The sequence below is a fragment of the Ammospiza caudacuta genome, chromosome 4 (genome assembly GCF_027887145.1).
Source record: "Ammospiza caudacuta isolate bAmmCau1 chromosome 4, bAmmCau1.pri, whole genome shotgun sequence".
NCBI lineage: Eukaryota > Metazoa > Chordata > Aves > Passeriformes > Passerellidae > Ammospiza > Ammospiza caudacuta.
The window spans coordinates 35,607,137-35,634,615 of record NC_080596.1 but is presented as its reverse complement, the minus strand read 5'-3'; the positions used below and the strand labels follow the sequence as shown (position 1 = coordinate 35,634,615).

The 27,479-nt window shown below is 43.2% G+C and overlaps 1 protein-coding gene across 1 annotated transcript in view; it reads left to right on the top strand.

Annotated features, from left to right (window-relative positions):
• Positions 1-27,479, top strand: part of LOC131556533 (calcium/calmodulin-dependent protein kinase type II subunit delta-like) — a 128,961-nt gene that overhangs the window by 4,993 nt on the left and 96,489 nt on the right. Inside the window, exons 3-4 of the mRNA XM_058803172.1 lie at positions 4,404-4,662; positions 5,328-5,422. Of these exons, the coding sequence (XP_058659155.1) occupies positions 4,598-4,662; positions 5,328-5,422 (160 nt within the window). The 5' untranslated portion in view covers positions 4,404-4,597. The remainder of the gene's footprint in view (positions 1-4,403; positions 4,663-5,327; positions 5,423-27,479) is intronic.

Genomic DNA, 27,479 nt, shown 5'->3' with positions numbered 1-27,479 from the left:
CCATTGACCACACTGCTCCAAGCCCCAGGAAACAGCTTTGATTCACAGCTTGAAATTTTTTTTTTAGTAATGTTTATATTTCAAATCCATGTCATGAAAGCCAGTGGCAAAAGGTCTTATTCATGGAGTGTTACTGACTCTAATTGCTTGTAAAAAGAACTGTGTAAACAATGGAATATTTTGTTTGCTAAGAATTCATTAAAAATTACTCAGCTCAAAATAACAGGACAAGTGCATTAAAAAGAAATCACTCTCTTCAAAAGCATTATTTTAAAGGAGTATTCTTAATTAAGCATACCTCAAATTAAAAAAGAGAGAAGAAAAATGTATTCTTCAAAATTCTGAGATGAAACTTGAATCCTATCAGAGCATTTCTTGTTTCTTTCAGTGCAAACAAATGAAAACATCTGTTTTGCTCAGGCCTGTATTTTTGTCCTTGCCCCACACAGGAAGATAAAAAAATAAGGCATTAATTTTTCATTTCTTTCTCCCTCTGGTGCTTCCAGAGGCTGGAGTTAAGTGGCCAGCAATGCCTCCCAGCCTGTCAGGAGTGATGCTTTTTTAGGCCAGAGAGAACCTTTGGCCTCCTGCAAAGCAAGAGCGTGACAGAATCACTGAGCTATCGAATCAGTTATTCTGCCAACATCTTCCTGGTTCACTGAGGAGTGAATTAACCCCACCTCAGAGTGCTCCAGCAGCAGAGAGCACACACACTGCCCTGCTCGGGCAGCAGGGTGCTTGCCAGGAGTGTCACTCGTGGAGAAATAATTCCTTTCCTTTGGGGAACCTTCAGGGTGCTACATGGTGGGACAGCAGCAGCGAGAGAGCTTCTCCAGGGGGAGGAAAGAAGCCCTGGGACAGCTGCAGCAGCTCCACCATGGATCTCCACCACCCACCAGAGGGACTGGCAGCAGCTTCTGGAGTCAGCACTGCTCCCGTGGGAGGTGGTGCTGAGGGAGCTGCCCCAGCAGAAGGCCTTGGGACGGGCTTTAGGGCACCCTCACTTGGAAAGGAGAGATTGAGTCTCTGGCACGATGTCACCAGTCCTTCTGCCCTCCAAAAGCTTTGATAAATAAAGTCCAGCAGCTCCAGTGAGAAAATAAGAGAGGTGCAACATGTGGTGCAGCAGAGAATTCCACACTGACCTAAATCTGTGCCTCCAGTTCCAGCTGTTGCAGTGAACTGCAAACCCATGCATTTTCTGTGTGGTTTTTCCCAGTTCTTCCTCTTTTTTTACCCTGTTCCTGGTTTCCACAGACATTTTTGGTTTTTTCATTGCTTTACTGCAGTGATGTAGCTCTGACCGCTCCAGTGCTGTCCATTAGTTTCCCCAAGTGCTTTGCCCCAGGAATATGTGCAGCCCTGGGGAGGACCAAGATTTCTGTTAAAGACCATCTGCTCATAAAGTATTTATCTAAACCCCAGATTCCTCAGGTGTTCTGGGCATTTCCTGCCCAGGCCTCTACTGGCAGAGGCTGTGGCACTTGGTCACAAATTAAAAATAAATCATTCCTAAAAGCCCTCAAAATGAGCAGTACGCACACTGACCTCTTGGAAGCTCACTTGACTCCTGCAAAACATAAGAAAATTGAAAATCTGTATTTGCAAGGTCAGAAATAAAACAAAAACCTCACTTCAGCTGTCTAAAGCCATACAAAGCAAAGACTTCACTGAATAGCAAACTCTTAAAATTAATACTATTTCCTTTGCCACAATAAATGTTTCAGTACAAAGTTGAATATATAATTCATTCCACTTATCTGTAACATTTTGTTAAACTTCAGAAATTTTAAGTGAACGACTTCAGTTTCTTACAGGCTTGAGCTGCTCTCTTGCAAACCTTTTGGAGAAGAAAAATGTGCCCTGGGATGGCTTTGAAGCATTTTTTGGGTTCATTGTTGAGATCTGACGTTCTCCAACGCAGATAAATTGTTTCTGTGGCCTTAATGGAAATCTGAAACTCTACCCAGCATTCAGAATTTCTCCTCATGGACCGGATCCTTGGCTGCCATCCTGCCTGCTTTGGTCTGCTCGGGAGGAATCTGGGGAATGTACCAAATGTTTAAACTGCAGCTACAAATTCAGGTTTTCTTCAGCTCAAGAGGGAACTACAATTAAGACATGATTGTTGCAAGGAGAAAAAGCCCTCTCAGCTCAAGTGTTTCCAAGCTACTCATCAGTTCCCTAGTGTTTCTCTTACAGAAATTCATCTAGTCCTGTGATATCAATCTTGTAAACAAATACTTTCTTTACTTACCTCCTGTGATAAAATTCATGCTTTATATTTCTCTAGGAACTCCTTGGCCCGTTCTTGTCTTCTTTCAGATTGGGAAATGTTAAAAAAAAAAAGTTAAAAAAAAAAATAAATCTCAGTTTGGATCACTCATCCTTGTAATGACTTTTAAAAAACTACAAAAACATCAAAAAGAAAGTGAATTGAAACAGAATTTAATATTTTCTTCTAAATATTCTTAAAATTAAATAATAACTGTATGGCACAGCAAGAGCAGATACTTGGTCCAAATGCTTGTTCTCAGATGAGGGGAAAAGTGATGAGTGCCAGGGGAATATGTTTCATTTTCTTGTGTCTGTGTCCATGTGGATGAGGAACCTGGCAGCCAGGTCCTGTTAAATACAGGGGTTCACCACTGCTGATTGAGTTACCCATGCAAGTATTATACCCAGGGATGCACAACTTCCATGATACTTTTTAGTTTGAGGGGATTTGGAAATGTGCTGCTGTTGCAAGTGCCTGTAATGCACATTCCCTTCCCAGAGATGGGAACAGATCCGTTCCTGCTGGTCTGAATGGAAACATCCTCTGGTCTGTACTGGCCCTGCTGCACAGAGTGTTTCCCTGGAGAGGAACTGATGGAGTAAATGCTTTGTACTTGCTCACGAGTTCCAAAGTCCCTTTGCTGCCACCTTTATGTCACGAATTCAGTGTGTTTGTACAAGGCACAGCTGCCTCACCTCACCTGGACGAAAACTGCCTTCCTGTGTAGGCTCTGGCATTCCTGTAGTACATTCCTGTTCCTTTTGGGAAGGGTTGGCAGGTTTTAACTCTTCATACGAGACCACAGCTCAGAATGCTGATTCTGGAAACTCCAGAGGTTTGATGTAAAGCCCTTTGTGGGTGTGTTTTGTGCATGTGTCTTCTCACTGAAAATGAGCATGGAGATGCTCCAGGCTGCCTTTTGTAGTGGAGCTCTGCTTGTAGCCTGGCTGCTGCTTGTGCTCACTGCAGGTGTGGACGGAGCTCTTTGCTTGGCTCAGCACCACGTGATTGATCAGAAAGGAGCAAAAGCAGTTCAGGTTTATCAGAAAGGACCAAATGCCCTTCGGTGGCTGGCGACCTCATTCCGTGTTCAAGTGCTCCCGGCCCCAAGGCTGCCAGAGCTCAAGGAGCATTTGGACAAAGCTCTCAGGCACAGGTGGGATTCAGGGGGGATCCTGTGCAGGGCCAGGAGTTGGACTTTGATAATCCTTGTGGGTCCCGTCCAGCTCCAGATACTCGGTGCTTCTGTGGAAGAGGCCGAGACAGCTCAGCTGTTTGCTGTGACCCCTCACGCGTGTCCCAGCCCTCGCCGGGGCCGTTCCCTGTGGCGCAGGGCGCTGCCTGTGCACGGTCCCTCCCGCGGGTCCCTTTCCCGGGCGGGCGGTGGCGGTCGCGACCCGGCGCACGCGCGATGCGCCTGTGCCCCCACCCCCCCCCTTCCCACCGCAAGCGGCCGGGGCGGCCGTGACGTCACGAGGTGCCCGGCGTGTGTGTCCCCCCCCCCCCCCCTACCCGCGCGCGGCCGGAGCAGCTGTGACGTCACGAGGTGCCCGGTGCTCCGCGTCCCTTCCCGCTCCCCTCCCTCCCCGCGCGCGGCGGGGGCCCCTGGGGGCCCCTGCGACGTCACAGCCCCTTGTCCGCGAGCGCACCCGCACGCGCTTCCCGCCGCGCGCCCTCCCTCGCGCTCGGGCGAGGCGGGACGTCACAGGCGGCCACTGAGGAGAGGGGCGGGGGTGAGAGGGGGGGCGCGCGCAGGTGCATCCGCTTCCCTCAGGGCGCCTCCCGTCGCCGTCCCGGGGCAGCGCCCGGGGAAAGGTCGGTGTTCGCTCCCAGGAGGACAGGGCGCAGGTTCTTCCCGTACTCCGCCCGCCCGTGTGGGACTCCCATGGGTGTCGCGCCTTCCCTGACGGCAGGGAGTCGCGGGCCGGGGTCGCTAGGGGGAGGCACGGCACCGGCGGACGGGCTGAGGCGGAGGGGAGCGGGAGGGGAGGGAAGGGAGCGCCGCGCCCCCCGCCCCGGTCTTGCTTTCCCTTTTGCCACTAGCTTTCCCTGGCGGGCGTGAGGAAGCAAGGAGGATACGTATTTATTTATTTATTTAAATATTTGTTTGTTTCCTTCCCTAAAGGGTGAGGGGAGGGGAGAGGGAAGACCGGAGGAGGGCGCGGAGGCAACGCCGTCACCAGAGGAGGCGGTGGCGGGGAAGAGGAGGAGAAGAAGCCGGCTCGGAGCCTCGCCTCACCTCGCCTCGCCTCGCAGCCCCTCCGCCGTCCCCGCCTCGCCGTCCACGGCCGCCGGAGTCACCGGCGGCCGCCCGTCCTCATGATGGCCTCGACCCCCTGCACACGCTTCACCGACGAGTACCAGCTCTTCGAGGAGCTCGGAAAGTAAGGACAGAACGGGGGGTGAAGGCACCGGGGGCTGCGGGGGTCGGTGCGTGAGCCCTGGGGGGAGCCGCGCCCCGGGCCCCCTCACCGCTGCCGAGAGCCCCGCGGGAGCGCCCGGGCTCCAGCCATACGACCCCGGGGCGGCGACGGGCTCTGGGCGGGTGGCAGGGAGCTGCCCTCAACCCCCCGTGCCGCTATTTATTGTTATTTATTATTCATTGCTATTTTTTAGCTCTTAGGTTGTCGCGGCATGGGGGTCTCGGTGTGTGAGGGGTGTCGGAGCGCGCCCCCCAGCGGCGGGGCGGGAGGCGCAGCCCTGAGCGCCATGTTGGGTGTCGCCCCCCCCGGTGTCACCGCTGAGGGGGACACGGCCACCGCCGCCCTGTGTCCCCCCGCGGTGCGCCGGCATGGACACAGTGAAAACCCGCCCGCCCTCCGCCCCAGCTAGCGGGATTGGTCACACGGCTTCTACCCCGCGGAGTTCACTGTTCAGCTGAATAAAATCAATGCTGACCGTCCCTGACAGAAAACCAGAAAATCCCTTTTTTTTTTTTTTTTTTATTCTGCCGACATCACACCCCTCCGTGCTGCCCGTTAGCTGGTAATGGGTAATGGCAGTGGAGTGTTTCGGTTGGACTGACACTTTGCCCGGTTTTGGTTTCCAGAGGGGCGTTCTCCGTCGTGAGGAGGTGTATGAAAATCACCACAGGACAAGAGTACGCTGCCAAAATTATCAACACCAAAAAGCTTTCAGCTAGGGGTGGGTATATTTTAATCTGGTGTTTGTGGTGCCTTCTCCCTGTTTCTTATGTTCATGTGCTAAGCATTAGGAAATGATAAAAATAGCTGAGTGTCTTAACAGATTTTTAAATACAATTTTAATTATTATTTCCTGGGTTTTAATTTTTTCCCGTGATGTCTGATTTTTTTCTGTGTGAAACGTTTAATGGATTGACTGCACGGGAGTCAGAGGTTGCTGTAAATCAAGAAAAGATGTTCAAAAACTAAAATCTAACATAATGCAGTCTCTTCAGTTTTTAATATAAATAGTTTGAGTCAGAAGCATTTTGCAAGCTTTTTATTTTTTTTTTCTGGGAGGATGGTCAATAATAAGTTTCCATTACAGATTTTATTTTAAACATTTACAGCTTCACTGACTTCTGTGTTCCCGTTGCATTTAAACATGAACATTAGGGCCTATCCGACTATGAGTGAATGAGGAAAAATGTATTTTTACCTCAGATTAAACTTTTTTGTGAGAAGAAAATTACGACGAGGGAGAAAAAACCGTGGGTTTTGAGCTAACTGTTGTGGAGAAAGTCCCCGTGATGAAGTGGTGAGGAGTGTTACTGTTCCCAGGCTGCTGCACAGCTTGTTTCTGCCTTGCCTCTGATGTGCGTTTCCAAGCAGCTTGTCGGCAGCAGCGGCCGCGTTGTTATGATACATTGTAGGTAAATATACACACGGTGTGGGCTGTTGTTGTGGAAAGGAAGTCTTAGCGGTGCCGTGTCAATTGCTCGTTAATTCCCAGCTGGAGTGCCCGTGTCCAGAGTCGGGGTTAGGGATTGCGCCCTTATCTCTTTCTGTGTTTTTATGGGAATTTGCGAGGAACACAGCAGTGAATAAGTAAACAGTGTCAGAGCCTAAAAGTGCTTGTGGCTGCTCTGCTTCTGGCCCACAGGAATCACTGCAGGTAAAGGGCAGCCTCAAGTCAGTACGTTTAACATAAGCCATTACTTAGGACCACATGGCAAGTTCTGATAACATGCTGCTCTCTGATAAAGATCTTTCAGTGGTTGTTACTTGTGGTCGGTGAAAGTTGTGTGAAAATTTACTTTTCTCTGAATTTAACTCTTTTCGCTCTTACTGCGAGATTACTTTTGCCTTATATTTGCAAGGTTACTTTAATTGAAGTTTTTTTTGTACAGTTACAGACTTGAAGGTACGTTAAGCAATTTATAATACTTGAGATAAATATTTTCACAAGTTTGCTTTAAACAGATTTTTTTATTATTATTTAGCACAAAAATGTGATCTGTTGAATATTGATGCTTAAGATGAAGCACCACACTTGGTGTGATTTCATAGATCTGAGGAATTTTCAATGTGAGAAGCCGTAACAAGGTCATCATCAGGTTACTGGTAACAGGTGGGGAATATGTGCCAGTAACCAGGTTACCAATATGCCATGGGTTGTGTGTGATGGGGTAAATCCTGCAATGCTAGGCTAAATGAGGAAAAACTGTGTGTATAATTCCTCAGCATTTGCATTGCACTGTATTTCAAGCTGTAATTTTTGTACTTTGTTCATGCAGGAGCAGGTTGGTCCTTGATGTGCTCTGTTAAGGAGTGGAGGCGCATTTGGGAGAATTTAGCTGGGAAAATGGATTGAGGCAAATTTGATACAGATTTTTCTGTGGGTTCAGTCCATAAGGAAAGGGTTACACTTCAGAGCTGAGCTGTGGAGTGTCTTTGGGAAGCAGAACATGCATGGTGCCTGTCCGTGAATGCAGGGAATGCCTTTCCATCTCTGTTTTCAGACATCCCAAAAAGAATTGCAGATTTTTACTTGCTCGGCTGGTTTTTGTGGAGGTTGTTTTGGGTTTTAGCACTTGGAAATCTACTGAGTAGTTTCTGAAGAGCAAGCTTCTAGGAGAAATCTTTAGAATCTTCTGAGGCAATTTTATAATTGTAGAAAGGTGCACTTGAATGGCACTTGTGGTGCAAAAAAACTAAACCTGAAAAAGCCTCAAACTGTGATTCTTTCTCCTGGTTGCTATTGGGGATGGAGTTTAATAATCAAGTGCTGCTTTTAGGATCTAAGTTTGGTTCTACTCCATCTGAACTGCTGCATGAGGAGGTAGCAGTTCACTTCTGTGTGTCACACCTACTGAAACAGCCATTCCAGTGCCAATCATTGAGGCAGCTTCATCTGTGAGCAGAGTTAAGGAGAAATGTGTCCTCTTGGCTTGGAAATGTGTTCCTTGTCTAAGGTTTGCTTCCCTTCAAATCTTTTAATCAAAATGTTGTATTTGGGCCTTTTTGCTTCCCACGCTGGACAAGAGCAGTTTCAGTGTAAGCTCTGGAGGAGCCAAGACTTTCAAGACTAAATGAAACTTCCTTAAAGTAGTTTTGAAGTTAGAATTTATTTAAGTGGCTTCAGCCCAGTCAGAGCAGTAGTTATGTTCCCTTCTTCATCTCAGCTATAAATGTTATTGGAGATTTTTCTAAATTCTTACTTTAGCAGTCTCTCTAAATCTGATCTGGTCACCAGCTAATGCCAGTAAAGGTGTGTTCCCATCAGTTTCCTTGTGCAGTTACAGGGAAATTTCAGGCAAATTGCCTTTGTGCAAAGGCGTGGGCTTTGGCTGGAAGTCGCAGGGGAAAAGGAAGCTGTGCCCCCCTGTTCTAGCAGGGGGAACCATGGTGCTTTCAGGTTGATGGTCAGTTCCTTACAGAATTCGAATTCCATGTTTTTCTGATTTTAGTAGTAGAAGTAATAAACATTTGCAGTTTGAATCTATTTCAGTATAGCAAAAATCCTTTTAGTTGTTATAAATCCATATATTCTCTTTTTAAAGTCTTCCTAAGGTGCTCTTCAGAGTTTTGATCTTGGTGTTTTCTAAGTCTAAACTGCTTGAATATCCACAGCTGGTTTTGTATCATAGGTTATGTTCTTGCACAAGATGATTATGCTGCTGATTGGAAAAAAGGAAAGCATAGAAAGGTGTGTTACCCTGAGGAGCACAGCTTGTGGTAACTGGGAGTGGGGCTGGAGCCTCCTCCCCAATGGGCTGCAGCTGTGCCAGGCAGGTGAGCAGCACTGAGGGTGAGGAGCCATGGAGTGCCCGGGGCACTGACCAATCACCCAGGGGAGCAGAGGGCACACAGGTGCTGTGCATCAACAGGAGGGCATTAAAGGCTGGGCTGAGGAACAAGAGGGGCAGATCCTTGCAGCCTTCACCTTGCAGCAGGTGATGTGATGTTGCTGTGTATGGGCAGCCCTGAAGCCTTCTGATGAGGTTGGTGTTACTCTCTATGGGGTGAAGCCTTCTGATACTGTCTGGTGATGCTCTGTGTGTTGTGGCACGTTCTGTGGCATTATTCTTCTGAAATTAACTTCAGTGATGAACAAGCACACAGCAAACCAAGAATAAAGTGGAGAATGTGTGTTGGCTGGTTCTGGGCTCTCTATGGTTTCATTTGATTAAGTCTTTGGGATTTCCTTACTCTTCAGTAAGGGCTTGGGCTTGTCTGTGTTGTTTTTCATGTGTAAAAAGTCATGCAGATAAAAGTGAACTTCTGTGAAATGACTTTACTTTTCCCCTTTCTCTTCCAAATACAAAAAAATGAGCAGATTGTCTCTTTTGTTTTGCCATTATCTGTACATCTTTTTCCTTCTCTTTTGAGAGTCATCTAGCTTTGATCCAAATTGATTTCACATAAACAGACTCATTTTCTTAGTAGGTTTAGACCTCATTTTCTGTCTTCCAAAAAAAAAAATAGGTAAGAGCTTGCTTTTCTGCTCATACTTGAAAAGGTATAGATAGATTGGTAGATTTTCACTGGGTGTATGTATTGCCAGTAACTCCTACTGACAAGTGCCTGGGCTGCAGTGTGGTGGTGTCTGTGGGAGGAGGAGGAGGGGGATGTCCCAGTCCCTGCTCTGTTCTGGGGAGCTGGTGTCAGAGCTGGGCACACCCCTGCCAGCCCGTGGGCTGCTGCAGCAGGACTACCAGCGTGTTGTTTATGAGCATATGTGCTACTAGGAGTAATGTGAGAGTCAGCTGGAGCTTATTGCTGCTCCCTGAAAGGTCTCCTGAGCTTTCAGGGAGCAGCCTTTCCTTTAGCTTCAAACCTTGGAGGTGTGTTGCTGGATATTTATCTTCCTTCTTAGCAGGAAATTTCCCAAATGTTTTTCAGTATATCTGCTGCTGTTTCCTGGGAGCTGGTGCCTGCAGGTGCCCGGCACAGCCGGAGGGCTGGAGCGGCGCTCACCTGCAGCCGGCTGCGGTGGGTGTGGGGGCTGCCAGCCCCGCCCTGGGAACAGCGTTGTGTGCGGTGTTGAGGCTTCGGGCTGTGGAAAAGTGCTTCAGCCTCTAAAGCTCTCCAAGCAGGGCACCTCATGATCCCTAAAGTGATTTTGTACTCTAAATGTACATTAGGGGCATGAATGAAATGGGAAGTGTACATAAGGTAGTGTTGTTCAGCCCAGCTTTTTGTGACACAGGGATAAACGTTTTTGATGTGTCACTAGACTAACATTTCCTTTAGTCAGGTAGCTTGTGTCAGTCCCTGCCAGATGTTGCACAGGAAGGCAAGCTCTAGTAAGGCTTCCAGTGCTCCATAGGAGGAGAAAATAATTCTTTCTAATCTAGCTCAAGATGGTAATCTCTGAAGCACACATTTACCTGTGCCAGTTTATTACAACACATGTATTTTTAAAGCTAAATTCTGTTCTTACGCACGCGTGACATGACTCCCACACAGACAGGACTGTCCTTCAGGGCATTTAGTTGTCAGTGAGGCAGATTCTGTCTTTGTGAGGACAAGATTTAAGCTTGGGATTTTAGTGGTTTTCTTCCCTGTCTTGCTGTGGTCTTGTTTCTCTGGTTAATTACTTGTCATTAAGAGTGGTTTAAAACTGGTTTTTTTTCTAGTATGTGAGAAGGCTCACCTGCTAACACGTAGTCACCCTTTTTAACGTTTGTGGTCAATGTTTGTGTTCAGTTTAGTCATGGCTTTCTTTTCAGTTTGACATCAATTGTAACACAACACACTCATTTGAATGTTTATCTGCAAGTATTGGTTTAATTGCAAATTACTGTAATTTAGCAGGCCACTGGTTCTGTTGAAATTGACTCCATTCAGACAGCTCAGGCTAACGGGGAGAGAAGAACATTATCAAAAAACCTCTCAAAATGGATTTTTGGTTAGGTGGTGTGTTTAGTGAAGGTTTGGAGCTTTTAATTCTGTTTTGGTGTTAGCATTTACTCTGTTTTGGTCTTAGTGAAGACCTGAATGTTGGAATCCATAACTTTCAAAAAGCACGGAGAATAAGGACTTTGAAACTGTGATGTGTGTTGGTTGGCAGTAATTGATTCTTACAGTTAAACTAGACTTGAAATTAAATGTCCTGGCAGCTCATAGTTAAATTACTCAAAACAAATGCTGTGTTGATTTCAATAATGTCACTTCTGGAGTTTTTGCAAGAGTCATTTAGTCTCTCCATTGTGACCAGAATTTCTCTTAGAAAGGCATGGAGAGTAAGAAGGTATTTGCATCATCTGTCAGCTCAGTTTCAGCAAGCTCCTTAGGGGAGGAGAGGGAAATGCGTATGAAAGGGGATTATTGGCGACTTCTTTGGCTGCTGCTCTCCAGCCATTTTCTGTCAGAAGTTGCACATTATGGCACTGATTCATGCTCGTGTACTGTGTGTTCTCTTCCTGCAAAGTGGAGACTTCACTGCACGCTTGAACAGCTCCACTTGGGGAATTGCTGCTGTTGGGAGAGAAAGGAGAACACAAACCGAATACCCTTGTGAGCCTCCACATCCTGATACTGAAACAGGGATGTGTGCTGTTCCTCCTGGCTGAGACAGAATGTTTTGCTATGTTCACATGGTACTTCTGAATGAAAGGTTTGGGTCAAATGCAAAAACAAGGAAACTAACACAGCGGTCAATACTTTGCATTTATTGTAGATTGGTTCTGTTTGTTTGCACATAATACCACACATAGAAAACATTGTTTTGGGGGAAACCACAGGCCAGCTCAGGTGTTTGTGACTTGGATCATTGACAGCCAAGTAGAAATACACTTGTTCCTGGAAGGACTGGGAATCAGGCACAGACCAACCCCCCAGAAATCCAATTTCAAGCCCTCACTAAACAGTGAAATTGAAATGTGAGAGTCCTGCCATATGTAGGCATGTATTGATCCAAATGCTGAACATTAATGCACCTTCTCAGGTTGTGACTGTGGTATGTGAAGCCATCTCTGCTATGTTTATTCACACTTCTATTGATTTCACAATCTGATTTGAGGTTTGAATCTATTTTTTTTCAAGGAATTGAGGAATGTCTCATCTAAAAGTCTGGAATAAAATTCAGTGAAATATTTTGATTTGCAAATGTCTTTGCTGCCAAAATAGTGTTTTTTGTGTGTCTGTCCTTCATTTGACCTCCTGAGAAATGTAGGCCAGGGTGTTTGATGTGTCCAGCTTCCTCCTTCATGCACAAATATTGCACATTTGTCAAATGCTTTGTGAGGATACCGTGGGGCTTTGGGAGATGATGTGGGAAACATAACTACCTCTGTGCTTGGAAAAAGGTTACTAGAGAACAAAACCCTAACTTAACGGTGGCAATTCCTCTATTTAATTCCTTATTAAAAATAATTGTGCTTTGAAATTGAAGAAACGTCTGCCCTGTTGTGGAGAGGCACAGGAGTCCAATCTGTCTGTTTATTCCTTGGATGGATTGAGCTTGTGTACATCCTGCAGTGCATGTTTGTGCCAACCCCTCATCCGTTTAATCCTTGTATTAAAGAAATGTCCTGTGTGTGGTATCAGGGAGGGTGGGGAGTTTGTGTGACGTGGGCTTGGTGTTTTCTTCCAGGCACAGGGTTGTGCTGTTACCCAGTGTTGTTTTCTAGATTGTTGTAGCTTGTTCTGAAATTCATTGGAGTTGTTTGGATCAGAGAACTCAGCTTTGCAGCCCTGATAATTTCTGTGGCATCTGATCAGAAGCTGCTAGGGATATTCTGCTGTACTGAGGGCTTACCTAATTCCTCTTGAATCTCTCCTTTTAGATGCCACTGGACAAAAGCAGGAGCTGTCAGAAAAGCCTGGGAGTGGCGACTTGCAAATTTGCATGCGTGTCTTATCCCTGATGGAGCTTTAGTGGGAATTGACAAGTGTAAATGGTACTACAGCATATATTTGTTTTTTCTAATTAGGTTTTTCAGTCTAGAAAATGATAGGTAATGTGCTGAGCAAACTGTTACAGAGATGTTTGTGCAGTTATTGGTTTAAATGGGTTGTATTTGGTAGAAAGGAACTTTGCCTACCTGGTAGTTGGAGGGAGCTTCTGTTGCATGAGTTCCTGACCTTTTGTCAATACTTTCTAAGTATTTCACAGCAAAATTTGAGAGTTAATGCAGGCTTAATAAAAAAAAAAAAAGCCTACCCAAACCTCTTAAAAGTATCAAAGTAGGTTTTAATAATTAGAAATGTGATGCTGTGGATATTTGCTGGTTGAGGTGAAGCATTTTATCTTGTGTTAAGAGGCCTTTAAATTTTTTTTTACCAGTAACAAAGAATTTATCAGTGCTAAATGTATAAAGTTAAAATCCTGGTGATGCTTTCCAAGAGAGCTGTCTGGCATCCATAAAACCAGAATTAATTTAGGTTTGGCAGTCACTTTCAATGTGAATGTAGAGTGTGCTTGTATATGTTCACAGCTGGTTGTGGGCTTTGTCTTGCTCAGTTACTTGGCTGTAACTGAGTCATTTTGGGCTCTTTTGGGGACAGTCCTTCCCATTGTCCTACACGTGCTCTGGGGAGTTGGTTTTTTACTGTGCAGCAGTTTTGACTCTGCCGTTTGCTGCCCACAGATATCAGCCTTGAAGCTGATATTTGTGAGCAGCAATTTACTGCCTGTGTTTTCAGAACTTTGTTCCTGATTTAATTGTAGTTGGGAACTGCTTACTTGTAAGTTTTCCGCAATGTGGATGCAAGTGTTGCAGCAACAGTCACATTACATATTCATGTAGCTGCACAAACAGATGGGGTTCCTACATAAAATCCATATTTGACAATCTGATGGGATTTGCCAAGGCTTAGCTTTCATTTCAATTATAACCTCTTGGAGAGATAGGTTCATGATTTAGTGAGTCAAGAGAGGCCTTCAAGTTATTTGTATTGCACAGCAGTTCTCAAGCTACTGCTTAGGATGGGAGACTTCTTGTAGGAACGGTTTTAATGGGCTACTGCTCATTAGAATGAGTAGTTGTCAAATCCAGAGATTTCTCTTGAAGCCTTATTGGTTTGGGTGATGTAACTCCATGTCCTGCAGCAGTGCAGATGTAGAAGCAGTTATAACATGGGGTAACGTGGCCAGGCTGCTGCTGCTGTGCTGCCGCCTTGCAGGGAGCGGTTTTGTGCTCTAGGGCAGATGGCCTTTGCTTTCCCTCAGGCAGCTCCAGGTGCCGCTGAACTTCTGGCAGTAAAACATGCCTGGAGACCTGCTTTTCACCTTTCTTTCAGAGAAAGATCTCACTAACATTGTGCCTCCAAGATGCAAGTGAGGATCAGTGCAGAAACCTTCAAAAACTATGTTTTTCCCTTTATTTATTAAATGCTGTAGTTACAAAATTGAAAAACTTGTCTTGGTGCTTTTTATACTGAGTCTGCTGCTTCTAAAATAAATCCCCCTTGGGTGTAAGGTAGCTTCCTACTCCTTGCATTGCACAGCATGGACAGCTAGGAATTTGTGATTAGGATTGTACTAAGAAATGCTCATGGCACTAAATGCCTTGGTGGTCATGGCATAAAACCCCTCCATTTTCAGGAATTTTTAGTATCACTGCTGCAACTGGGGGACAGCGAAAAAACAGATTTTCTGTCACTTTTTTGTATCTTTTCATGGTGCTTTGATGATTTTCATCATTGATACTGTGTAAACTTATGCAGGTTGAAAACCTTTTGAGGTTCCCCCTTTTTCAGTCAGAGCCTCCTGCTAGTCTGTTAACGTGGGGGAAGTGTAAGATTTATAGGGAGGTGTGTACTGGTGCTGGATGGAAGAACTCCCAAAGCCCAGTGACATCTCTTTCATGGCCATTGCATTTTTGGGGAAGAAAGAGGAAAAAGAGGCCCTGGTTCAGTGCTCTGTGTGTGTGCCTGTGCTCACGTGAGATGCAGGAGAAGATCTGGCAGAGCCTGTGTGTGCCCAGACAGCTTGTTTGCTGTGGGAAAGTGATTAATGCTAAATGATCTATTAACTTAGAGTCACTTGTAATGAGGGCAGGAATTGGTGGGTTTGATTTTTTATTTATTTGTGTTAAACACGATTTGTCTCTCTAAATGAAGTAATAAATTGCTTTCATTGCCATGTTAATCAAAACATGTAATGAGATGAATTTTCCCAGAGCAGAAGTTGCTTATATGTGGTCCATCCCCTCTGCTTGGAGCTGTGTTTGGTGTTACAGATGTTTTGGGGACCAGATGGGTGACACAGCTCATGGTGGGACACTCAGTGTCTCAGAGATGCTTTGAGGAAACCCAAAAGAAGCAAATTATGTTTACTTCAAACCTTTAATAGGTGCAGATTTTTTTAAGTTTCAAAGTAATGGAATTTAATATATTTTTCAAAATAGTTATCGTTTGGTCCTAGTGTGTTCTTGTAGCTGTGTAAATTTCACAGCTGTTACATCCCAACCTTTAGACTCCTGAAAGTGCAAAATATTTGGAAAAAAATGGATGTTTTTGTCCTTTAAATAGTGTTGATTCACCTCCATCACCTTGAAATAGGGTTGATTGCTCTGTTGCAAACTGTCTTCTTGCTTAGGTGTGTCAGGGATAAGGACTGCGCCTCTAGCAGAGCTCAGAGGAAAGTCAAGTTCAGAGTCATGTTTTGGCTGTCAGTGGTCTGCTCTTTGTTACATGAAACAGGAAAACCAGGTCTAGTGAAACTGAACCTTTCCACTTCCAAATCACCTTTATCTGCTGTCAGACTTCTGCAGGGTGAGAGAACATCTGAGCATTTAGCACCTGGAGCTGACCTTCAGTGAAAATTGGGAAATGAAATTCAAGTGTATTTGAGGTAAATTTAGTCCTTCAGCAGAATAAATAATGTGATTCAGTAATCAAGAAAATTAACTGGGGAGGTGAATGTGTTGGTTATTTTTGCTTTATTGAATACAGAATTTAGTGTTGCCCTCTTCAAAGACTTTTCTGATTTACAGCCCAGATTTAGTCATGGACAGTGTTTGTTGTCTGTGCCTGGGCTGTCCTTCAGAGAAGGCTTCATCTTTCATCAGCGTCCGTTTACAAGGACAATCTTATTATGATTATTTTATGTAACAGCCATCTTCCCTTAGCTTCCTCCTGTATGACAGACTGGCCATTGTTATGGCCATTCTTCTTATGCATCCTACAAGCTCATTTACATATTTATATGTGGATGTTTGGAGTGGGGAATGGGAATTGGAATTGACAAGGAAAAAACCACTAGGAGAGGTTGTCTGAATATTTTTAGTATCACTGGTGTCTTTATGGGAGGGTCTTGCCTGGTGATTTCCAGTGTTTATTTACAGATTGATTTGGCTGGTTCTGAGGCTGGTAATGAAGGAACTCATTTAGTAATTTCACTTCAGCTTTGCCATTCATCACTAGGTGTCCTGTCACCTCTTTTACCAATTTCAAAGCTAGTGTGGTAATCTCCATTTTTACTTATTCCCAGTTGCCTCATTTTCTTTGTTTTTCCTAAACACTGGAGCCTTGCCGTAGGCTTTGATCCCTGTCTGGAACAATTCCTTGGAGTGCTGTTTCAGAGGACTTGCTGTACCCAAGCAGTAACTGATAAGCAAAGATGGAGGCAGCTGCAGGGTTTTGGGGAGTTTCTCAGATGATGCATATTGAGACCCAAGTCCAAACCCATTTTTTTCCATCACAGGGATGTTGTGCAGTCCTTGACACAGGAGCTTTCTGTAGCCTGCTGTTTCTGTCGCCTCTGTGCAAGGTCGAGTGGAAACTGCTGTGAAAATAGCTCCATGAAACAAAGCTAAATTAGGAAGAGTTTCTGTTGAGTGTTGACTTGTCCCTGCAACCACAGATGCTCATCTAGTCAACAAAATGGCTAAAGAAACAGAAAATGGTACAAGTGCACTAGGAGCAGCCTAGTTTGTTGTTTAAAGTTCTATTGATTCACACACTAAATAAACTGAAACACTTTCAAAATGTTACTAATTGTTGTTGACTGGTTCAGTCAATAAGATAGTGTGGAAACAGTGGAGTTTTTGAGGGGTATCCCCAATTGCTTTGCGTGGCCTTTTAAAAGATTTTATTTGTAAATTGTAGAGGTCCTTTTTCTTCATGTTTCTCAAACTGCAGCTTATAGGCAGCTCGTGTTCCATAGAGCTGTGATAGTGGACAGCAGAAACTTCCTGAGCAGGGAAAATGCCCAAGCTCCCAGTGCCCTGAGCTGTGCTTTGTGTTTGTGGTTTTGTGAGGGAGCTGTGGCAGGGACCAGTGGCTGTGCTGGTGGGACGGGCTGTGTAAGAGCACCCAGATGCTGCCTGGCCCAGGTTTAAAGTCTTGAACATGGGGAATGTGCTTTGGGCTTTTTTCAACAAAAAAATTCATTCTGATGATACCAGGTCTCTGCAATCTGACCTTGAAAATGAGGTGATTTTACATAAACCAGCAGTGCTTGAGTATGGAGCAATAACATAAATGTGACAAGTAACATGCTGAGCTATGCCAACAGGTATGAGTACTCATGAGATCAGCATCTGGGTTTGCATCTGCCAGGTTTTCTTTCCTATGCAGGGAATAGACATTTTCATTTAAAATTACATAAAGTAGGTTTTGAATTAAAATTTTTTATTAATAGTAAGCAGAAAAGTTCCACGTAAAGGCGCATGCTTTGCCTGTTTGGCATTAACTTTTTTTTCAAGATTGAGAAGTGTTTTGATAAATATAGAAGATAGGTATTTAAATTAAAGGAATATTAAGTTCCTTGCTCTTGTAAATATTTTGGTTGATTGACTGATTTAATTTTTTAAAGGGCAAGCATGTCCCTTGATGTTGATTTTACTGAATCTTAATAATGAAAAACTGATGCTACAGCAGAACAACAACAAAAAAACTCCCATTATTTTTATTGAAGTGTTTTGGTTAAATTTCTCCCTGCACTGTGTCTGACTTGGATCATCCTCAGGGAAGAAGGAAAGATCTCCTCAAGGAGAGCAGTTTTCCCTTGTGGGACATGTTACAAAAGTTAGTTTTACAGAATGGGGGGGGAGAAAGCTAACAGCTTGTTTGCAGTATTGAAATCCTAAGTGGAGGTGTGAAACATGTCTGTGCTAACTCAGAATTAGCACTGCCTCAGTCAGTAAATAACAGAATTCTGCAATCATACCCAGGTAATACTTATATTGTCAGACTTAAACAGCAAACATCAGTGGATCCAGATGTCTATTCCTGACATCTCTTTAATGTTCATCAGAACATGCAAGTTCTAGGTGAGAAATGAGATTATGGGAGTGAGAACAGAACCATATACCTAATGCTGCAACGGCATTCCTCTTGAATCTTAGTAACGTGACAAATCTCAATACCTCCAGTTCACCTGCCTGCATCTGCATTTCATAGCACAGAGTTAATGAATCATCTCAAAGGTGATTGCAAAAGCATTTTTTAAATTTCCTCTAAATTATATTATGTAAATTCAATGTCAGAATGACATATACAGCACTTACCTGAATTACCTGTAGTGGATCCAAAATAAGAGGTCAAAACTCATAATTGTCTTACTAAGCAGAGATTATCAGCTCCTTTGGCAATGTTACTGCTAATATTAGCCAGAATTTTTTAATGATACTGTGATAGCTAGCTATATCAAATTATCACTGTGAGTTTTGGGTGCTCACCGGCTAAATCTGCTTCTGGTCTTGCATGCTCAGATGCACAGAAGACAGGAGTTTGCATATGATGTTTATGTTTTTGAAGGATTTCCCTGCCCTTGTATGTTCTTTAAAAATGGATTTATTGTTTGCTCAGAAAAAAGGGTGTGAAGGAGCCATCCAAGAGCTGTGCAGGTAGACCTGGTCTGAAAGCCTCTGTAGAGGATGTTTAAGCCCATGTGCTTTATTTTGAAACACAGTGGACAATACTTTCATTCCACTGCTGTAACCTGATCATGCTTAGTCTGGTACCTGTATCCTCAGCAGCTTCAGGTGATATAATAGAGGGTATGGATGATGTCCATGTCTGTGCCATTCATGTACCCTTCTCGTGTGCACTTTCTCCACCAATTTTGCTGAGCTCCTGCTTTGAGAACTGTTATTCTCTGTCTGTTGTTTGAGAAGGTTTATAAAATAGACATCTGAGTGGCATGTGTAGGTTTGTTTGGTTTGTTTTGTTTTGGTGGATTTAGTCTGTTTCTCTTTTGCAATTGCTACATCCTGTCTCTGAGATGGGGTCTCCCTGACCTCATTACAAGGTAATCTATTTTAAACTCTGTCTCTTTCATGTTGTCCCTTTTGCTTGTTTTTCTTTTCTGTGTTATGCAAATACTCAGTGTAAAAAAAGTTCTTGTAGTTAGTTAAAAAGTTAGAAAATCCTCTTTTAAAATGCATACTGTTTTGAATTGAATGTGTTTAGGTTTTGGATGTATTCAATTGTGGCATATATTTTAACCAAAGTATTTTAAGCGTTTAAGCAATTTTTGAAGGTCACTCATTTTCATGCTAACATTTACCCACTCCTACCAGAAATCCATTCTGCTTCAGTTTTAGCTCAGCTTCCTGGATTTCAGTTATAACCTATCTATGATAATGTAAAAATAGTATGTGGGACATCAGCTGGGGTCTCTTGATGTAACAGAGGCTCCTTGTCTGAGCATGGACTCCCTGCCAGGTAGAGAAAAGGAGAAAAAGAAGCATTGGCACGGCACAGAGAGTTTCATGGGTACCAAGAGAGGAGAATTCATTATTATTTTAAAGGATGACAAACTGGACGGTCAAAAAACCTGATTATCTTATGGGGAAAGTGTGATGGCTTTTTAACCTGGTTTTTGTTGGTAGTTTTGCCTTATCAAGAAATGAAAATCTTATCCTGGAATCCTATTATCCTGTCCCTCTAGCATAAGAGCTGAAGAAAAAGGGTTTGCTGCTAAGAGATTATTCAGTAGTAAACTATGAGGTGTAGCTTGGTCTTGCATCGAGATACCAAGCAGAGTAAGACTTTGCAGTACAGTGAACTTCTAACTGCCTATTTACAAGGATACATTTACCTTATGAGTGTGGGAAGATTCTCCATATTTTCATAGGACTTTTTATGAAAGAGCTCAATAAAATGCTCTGCCGCTGCTGCAGCCTGCTTCTCATTAAATACATTGATATTCTGTGGGGGATTGTTGAGTGACAAGCATCGCAAATGTGCCTGAAGTTTTCCTTAATGACTAAGCTTTATTGCCTAATATAAAAATGAGCGGCTGCGCAGGAGTGAGCAATGTTGTCAAACCTGTCGTCAAGTTCTCTGAGTTGGTTTGAGTGCTTGTAGTGTTCTTCCTTTAATTGACTTGGAAATTGGCAAAGGTTGCGTATAAAAGGGGAAAAGCAGTTTTTAAAGACGGTGGGAAAGTTTAGCTTTATAGTTAACTGTGCAAAAGGCCTCAATAATTGGCTGTGGTTATATTGCCTGCTTTCATCAGCTTGGATTTTTTATGTTTTATTTTGAGTAGGATGAAATAACTTATTGAAGAATCTGCAGCCCTTTGACAGTGTTTGTAGGTTGAACCAAAAAAAGTAAAAAGTCATCTTTTCATTTGTTGGGTGTGCATCTGTTGTCATTACCTGAATGTCACTGGTTTTCCTTTTGTCAACTAAAGGAAAAAACCCTACCCTTACTGCTAAAGAGGTCAAAAATGAAAGTTTTCAGTGTTTTCAAAAATGGCACGTCATGGTAGCAGTTTGGTGATAACAGATTGAAAATGACAAATAATTCAGAAGCTGTAGTTACATCTTCCTCTGCTGCAGAGGTGGTAGTTAAAAAGCTCAGGAGTGCGCAGCTTGGTAAGAACTGCTTTGAATGCTCTCATGATCACAGCAAAACCCTGTGAAGCTTTGGGAGCGTGGCAAGGTGGGGATCTGAGAAGAATCCTCAATGAACTGTCCTTTATCTGATCTTTATATTTTAAGCCTCAACCCAGTCCCCTGTGTCTGTGGCAGCCAAAGGTAGGGCAGTAGTTGTGTCCTGGGGTGACAGATCTCTGCTGCATTTGTCACCAGTGTCATGACCAACTTTGTCTTGTACCCTTGTGTGATCAGAATGGAACCTAATTCCTCCTCTGAACTGTGTTTTTCTGGTTCACCATCTCAACAGCGTTAACTTTAAAGAATAGCTTGGGAAACTGCTGGATTTGCCAAGGACCGATGGGGAGGCAGTGCTATCGGAATGGCAGCTGCCGCTTGCACCCTCTGCCAAAGAAGTTGCAACAAAAGATCAAGAGTTTCCTTCAACTTTGCATTTCTTTTTTTTCCAAAATAGCATATTATATTTTTCACTCTTGTATACTTCTGCTGTGACTCCCCTTGAAAAACAGGAGCTAAATCAGGAGCCAAAGAATTGCCCCTGGCAAAGTGATAGAAATTTTCAGTGTAGAGGGATGAATTGAATTGTCTTTTGTCTTTGAAAAAATGAGCAAACGACTGAAATGGTGTCAGTAATTCTGTGTAGGTGTTTGTAATGCTGCAGCCTGTGTTAAATCGAGCATGGGATTCTCAGGGTGATCCCTTGACCAGCTTGGCTGAATCCAAGGAGAGTTTAAATTGGTCAGAACATGAGGGTGAGACCTGCACTGTAATTCTGACAGGTGACAGTCTGTAAAATGGCAACTTCCATCCCTCTGGAAAGGCTTGGATGCAGCTGTGAAAATTTTTCTGATGTGGAAAGATGCTACCCAGCAAGTGACCCTGGAAGTAGTGTCAGGGCTTTATCCCATGAGCACTGGAGCCGATAGGAAAATTGCAGAGCACGTCAAACATTTGATGTCTGTGCAGCAATGCTGCCACTCAGCCAGGCAGTGTGGAGCCTGATGGAGGAACTTGAACTGTCCCAAGGCTCTGTGCTGACTCTAGCAAGGGCTGTGGGGAGAGTTTTCAAAGAGGTTTGTCTGCCTGCTAGGGTCGTCTTTGTGCAGTGTGTGAGAACAGGGGTGCAAGTGGTCTTGGCAGAAAGTCCCGTGATCAATGCATCCCCTGTGGCAGCTTTAAAGGAGAACCTGCAGCTGCAGTATGCTTCCAGGATCCAGTAGTTGCTGGGAAGGTTTTGCTTGGATCTTGTATCCACTTCAATACACATATTCATAAGTCAGTTGGCTTTTTCTTGGAGAGAGCTTTTTGTCAGTGTAATCCCTTTTTATCAGGGATATTCTTTGATTAAATCTCAGATGTCTGCTTTTTTTAGTGTAAATGCTGCTCTCTTAGGTGGAAGTTCAATATTTTGGTTTGGGTTTATGTTTTTATTGTTGAGGTCATGTGTGTAGATTTGAAATCAAAGATCTGATTTATTTTATGTATTAATCCAATTTAAAATAATTGTCCCAAGTGACAGTTCTCCACAAAAATCTGGTTTATATCCAACCACAAATTACTCTACACTTGCTACTTCTTGAACTGTACTGGGGTTTAGATTTTTGAAGTATGTGCTACTAGGCTATTTGATTAATGATTTGTGCTGAGCACTCCAGTGAGGAATTGTCATTTTGAAGTGAAGAACCAGTGCTAGGTTATTCTCATCTGTAGAATACTCATAGGAGAGACATCTCCTGTGTCAAATGGGATGGTTGGTATTGGCTGGGGAAGAAGGTTACTTAAACAGAAAGATGCACACTGTTGTTTTACCCCTCACTCCAGAGGTAGTACTTTTACTGTTAGGGAAATCTGATATTGCATAATGTTAAAAATCAAGTTGAAAGGTGGTGAAACTGTGTCACTTAGGAAGCTTTATATCCTGATTCAACATGACAATTGTGTGACTTGGAGCCTGTGAATAATCCATGGCACTGGATGTACCCTACGTCTGCTTGTGTTTCCATTGTCTGCTAAATGATCATTCCAAATCCATTTCTAACTCAGAACAGGGATCATCCTGCTGGCTCAGTGATTGCCTGGTTCTGCCCAAACCCCTGGGTGCTGGTAGCACAGGTGATCAGTGCATGCCATGGATTGGCCACCCCTTGGTGACCTGGCTAATCTGAAATGTGACATTTTATGTGTCTCTGTCTATAGCACAAGGATCAATTATTGGGGCAATTTCAACATGATGGGTGCTGGTTTTGTTTGCCTTAGAAATCCAGAGGCAAGGAAAGCTTATGTGCAATTTATTAGAGGTAGAACTGAACAGCTGCTATATTCTACAATAGTATTAAATATCCTAGCAGAATGTGGCCTTTAATTGAAAACCCATCTGAAATGAGATTTCTGTCCATGGATTTTAAGAAAGGCAGTTGTCCTTTCTTCCTATTGCAAGCTGCAAACTTCTTACTGACTTGATTCAATATTTTCCTCTTAAACTCCTATCTCAGTTTTTGCCTCTCTGGGATGTAGAGAGGGGGAAATTGTTTGCAGGTAGCTCTGGGAAGTAGTCTGAGAGATTTGAAACAGTTGGGTAGTGTTTAATGGAATACCAAGCAAGATGTGGATGCTCTGCCTGCCTCTTCCAGCTTCTGCAGCTTCAGGTATAATCATGTGAAGGGCCTTCTCCAGTGATGCAATGAGCAATATTTACTCTTGCTGCTGATATGGCACAAACAAGACAGTCCCTGCAAGCTTCCCTTCTAAACACTGTTATGTAAAATGCATCAAAAATTTGTAAGGGCTGAGGTCAGAACATCTTGTTTGGGATTAGCATCGCTGAGTCTGAGCGACAGGCAGAAGGGAAATGCAGCGTCTGCTTTCCTCTAAGGTGTTTCAAACTCACCTGGTTTAAATCTATTTTTATCTCCAGAAAAGAATTTCTACTGGTGTCAAATACTGTGTAACCTGTGTTATGTATTGGTCTTTGTTTTCATATGCCACAGGAAAACATGCTTTAAGCAGAATAATTTTTATGCTGGTAGTTGACTGAAAATAGCTGAGACCAATATTTGACATCTTAAAGCTCAGGATGAAATGCTGTAATCATTATTTAAAACTCTGTGGAAAAGCCTGGAGAAATTGATGCTGGAAATATGAAATATTTTTTTTACAGGTGGGAAGGGTGATCAAAGGTGAAAGGCTCTTCAGCTTTTTACTCTCATTTGGTCCAGGTTAGGCATAGTGTATTTAAAATGACTGTTGGATCCTAGGACCGTAAAACCTCTCCAGTGTTCTTGAAGGGATATAATTTCTGACAGAATTTTTCTTGAGTGCTGGGGAATAATGCACAGCCTAGCAGCTGCAAAATCCTTGGTGGAGCAAGGAGCTGTGCCTGGGATGCTGGATGCTGTGTTGCTGTGTGCAGGGGGATGTGCAGGGGCTGCAGCTGCTGGTGGTGAGAGCAGTGTCCTGCAGAGAGGGCCAAACTGAACTGCTGCTCATGGCTGGCTGAGGGCTCCAGTGCTCACAGCTGCTGCTGCGTGTGCCCGTGTTCCTGGCAAAGACAGCTCTTGTACTGCCTCCTCACCTTTCCCAGCGCCTGTGCGTGCTCCTCACAGGGATTATCTCTGTCTGATAAGCTCCTTAGCAGCTCTGCACAGGCCTTCTCCTTCACAGCTCTTCCTTTGGGATATTTATAGGTGAGGCATTAACCACACAGACCTCCTTCTTCTTACCGGGCTGCGGTGGCCTTCTCTATGGGCTTCTGCAGGTGTGAAAAACGCCAGTCACTTGTTTCTAAAATTTTAAAAGCTTAATAGTAATAAGATGGTTATAAAAATAGTAATACAATTAGAGTAATAATAATTTGGACAGTTTGAATTAGGACAATATGAGACAATAGAGATAAAGAGTTACAGACTGAGTATGAGCCCGAAAAAGGACACCCGTTAACAGAGGATTAACCCTTAAAAACAACAGCCTGTTGCATGTTCATACACTTCATACATGATGCATAAATTCCACTCAAACACAGGATTCTGTCTGGTCATCATCAACTTCTTCCTCTGAATCCTGACAGCGCCTTTGAGGCGGGAAGAAGTTAATTTCTTCTGATAAGAGGGCAATAAATTCTTTTTCTCTGAAAGATTTAGGTGGCTGCTATCTGGTGCAAGTGCCTCATTCCTCTCTTAAAAAAATATCCCACTTAGATAGTTCTTATTTTAACTACAAAAGTTACCTTTTAACTACAAGACTACCATATTATTAAATACAGCACTACTAATCAATACATCAAAATACATGTGGTGAATATCTGCATAGAGCCATATAATATGCACTTTTCATAGCACGCTTGTTTGCTAAGGAAATTCAACTCTTGAGTCTTGAAATTTTGGAAGGTGTTCATTTAGAATTCCATTCATAAGGAATATTTGTTTCTTGTGAGTACTGGCCCTCAGGGCTTTTTTCACCCCTCTTCCTACATTTCTGCAGTCTGCATGGGACAGAGGTGGCTTGTGAACATGTAGCAGAAGAAAAGAGCAGATAGAGGAGGCGAGGCTGGAAAGAGAGTGTGGTTTTTTTCACTTACTTGTTGGGAAGCTGTGAAGCCATAATAGCTGTTTCTCTTCCCTTTTGATACTTTGCTGTGACACAGTGGAATCAACCTTCAAGAGATGGAAGATGGCCTTGTGCTGCACAGAATTACTCACAGGAGCCCATTCATTCTAGGAGGCAGACTGTAATGGAAAGGATGTTTTCCTGCTATAATTACCTGGCATATGTTTATGTATATCATCTCTTCACAAGAAACTCTTTGAAAAGATGACTGTGCCTTCAAATCCAGTTAGGCTTTTCAAATGGCCAGTAAGAAGTATATGGAAAAGATAACAAAGATCTCTGAAAAGGCTCCCTGACTGAAAAGCAAGAATTATCACTTTTCATGGAAAAGTCTCTCTCGTGTAGCTTACGGTCATTTCCACATGAAATATTCAGGCTGCTCTTCTTTCCACGCTGAGGTGTGCCTGTGAGCTATCATTAGTTACTGCACACTTGTACCAATCTGTGCAGAGTGTTCTTCAGTTGTTAGTTCTGTACTTAAACTCTTCTTAAAGAACTTGCTACGCCATTAATATTAGGCTGTTTGAAATAAGTGATTCCTAACTGCTCTTACCTTTCTGGCAAAACTAGGAAATGTGCCTTGTCTTTTTGCCCAAAGCAAAAACATTATTGCTGCTGAAATTGGTTTAAAAGCATTAATGTAAGAAAGGCTTCAGTGCCACCTGGTAAATGACTTCATGTGCTTTTACACTTGATAGTATGCAGATTGTTTATGAAGCTTTTGACTGTCCAAGAAGCAGCCTTTGTCTCAGTTATTTCTCTTGAATGACAGAAAATCACTGGGTAGTAGTATAATTTCTAAGAATAACTTGTGAGTTTGGATAAAATAATTGTGTGGTTTATACTTGTAAATGAATATCTCTGGACAAGTACCTTGCTGACTTCGTAAATTTTGGCATGGTTCAGACAGAAAAGCTTATTTGGGGATAATTAGGTTAAACGGAATCTTTTTCTGAACAAATCAAGATATGAAGAGTTTTGAAAAGTTTTCAGAATTTCAAAGTGCAATGAAATGTGCTCAACAAGCTTTTCTCTTGTGGAAGGAGAAGAAAGGGTTTCTCCTTTGCTGGAGGGGAAAAAAACAAACCCAAAATTGCAACCTAAAAATGAAGAGCTTATCTAGAGAAAAAGTGACAATTGAGGAACTTGCTCAAGACGCTTGGATGTCTTTTGCCCACATTGTGATTCAAAGCCTTGGTGCAGTGCTCACAGAGGAAGGTGAATGGGAAGCACTGTGGTTCTCATGTACTGTGGAGGAACTGAAGACACTTCTGAGGAGGAACATTCTCTTCTGGCCAGACAGAATGAGGTCTTGACCCCTTTTAAACTCGCTGCTGTAGTTTTGGATTAATATTCTTCTGGATATTAAAGAAAAAATTTTACTTAGCCTGAAGGAGCTGCATAATATTTCTGCCAAGGCTGTCCTTCATTCCAAGCCAGTGATTATCTTCCCTCCCTTCCCCTTGGACAGGTTGTGTTTATAGGTCATCAAGAAGCACCAGCTAAATATAAAACAAACTTAATTAAGCAGAGCAGAGGAGTAATACATTATTCAATATTGATATTGAAAGGAATGTAAATACTTTTAATTTTTCAGTGTGATTCTGATATCCAGTTATGGAACACTGCCACTATTTTAACTGTAGCTGTATGATTGATGTGGCTTTGTAGGCTTTTCCTTTTTTACAGGTTGTGTACCAGAAAATTTCCTTTTTAAATTTGAATAAATTAAATTTCCATTTCTGAGGCTTTTTTATCCTACTGCTGCCACATGCATTCAGTGCTAGCGACTGTTCAACAGCCAGCACCCAGATTGGTGAGATCCTGTGATTATTAGAAAATAAGTGAATAACAAAAATCCTTGCAGCCTAGGGGTGGGTTGGAGTTTGTAGGATTTTTTTTTTCCTTTTATGTGTATGTTCATGATGTGCTTTTCTGCGCTAAACTGCCTTAGCAAGGCTTGTGGCCTTAATGAGAATGCTTCTCAGCATGTTCCCTCCACTGGCTGCTCATTGATGTGCTAATCTCTGGAGTAACCTGAAGAGCCAAAGAATTTTAACAGGGAGGGAATGTGAGTTAACCTTTGATCAGCAAAGCTGTGTCTAACTTGCTCTTTAGGACACTTCTGCTTGGCAGCTCTTAGAATGCTTTTTCACTGTGGAAGTTCTTCATGTTTCACCTTGGTCTGAATCCTTGGGTGACATGCAAGATCTAATCCAGTACTTTCGTTACTTGAGTTGTCTTCAGTTGAGTCCAGATTTGAAGTATTTGCTTTTGATATTATTCTTCTCCTCTCTCAGATCCCTCCCTTGCTCCCTCCCTTCACTCTTCATCTCCCATTTGGAGAAAGGATGGTGCCTGTCAACCTCAGTGGGCTATCAGAAGGGTTTTTAAAGC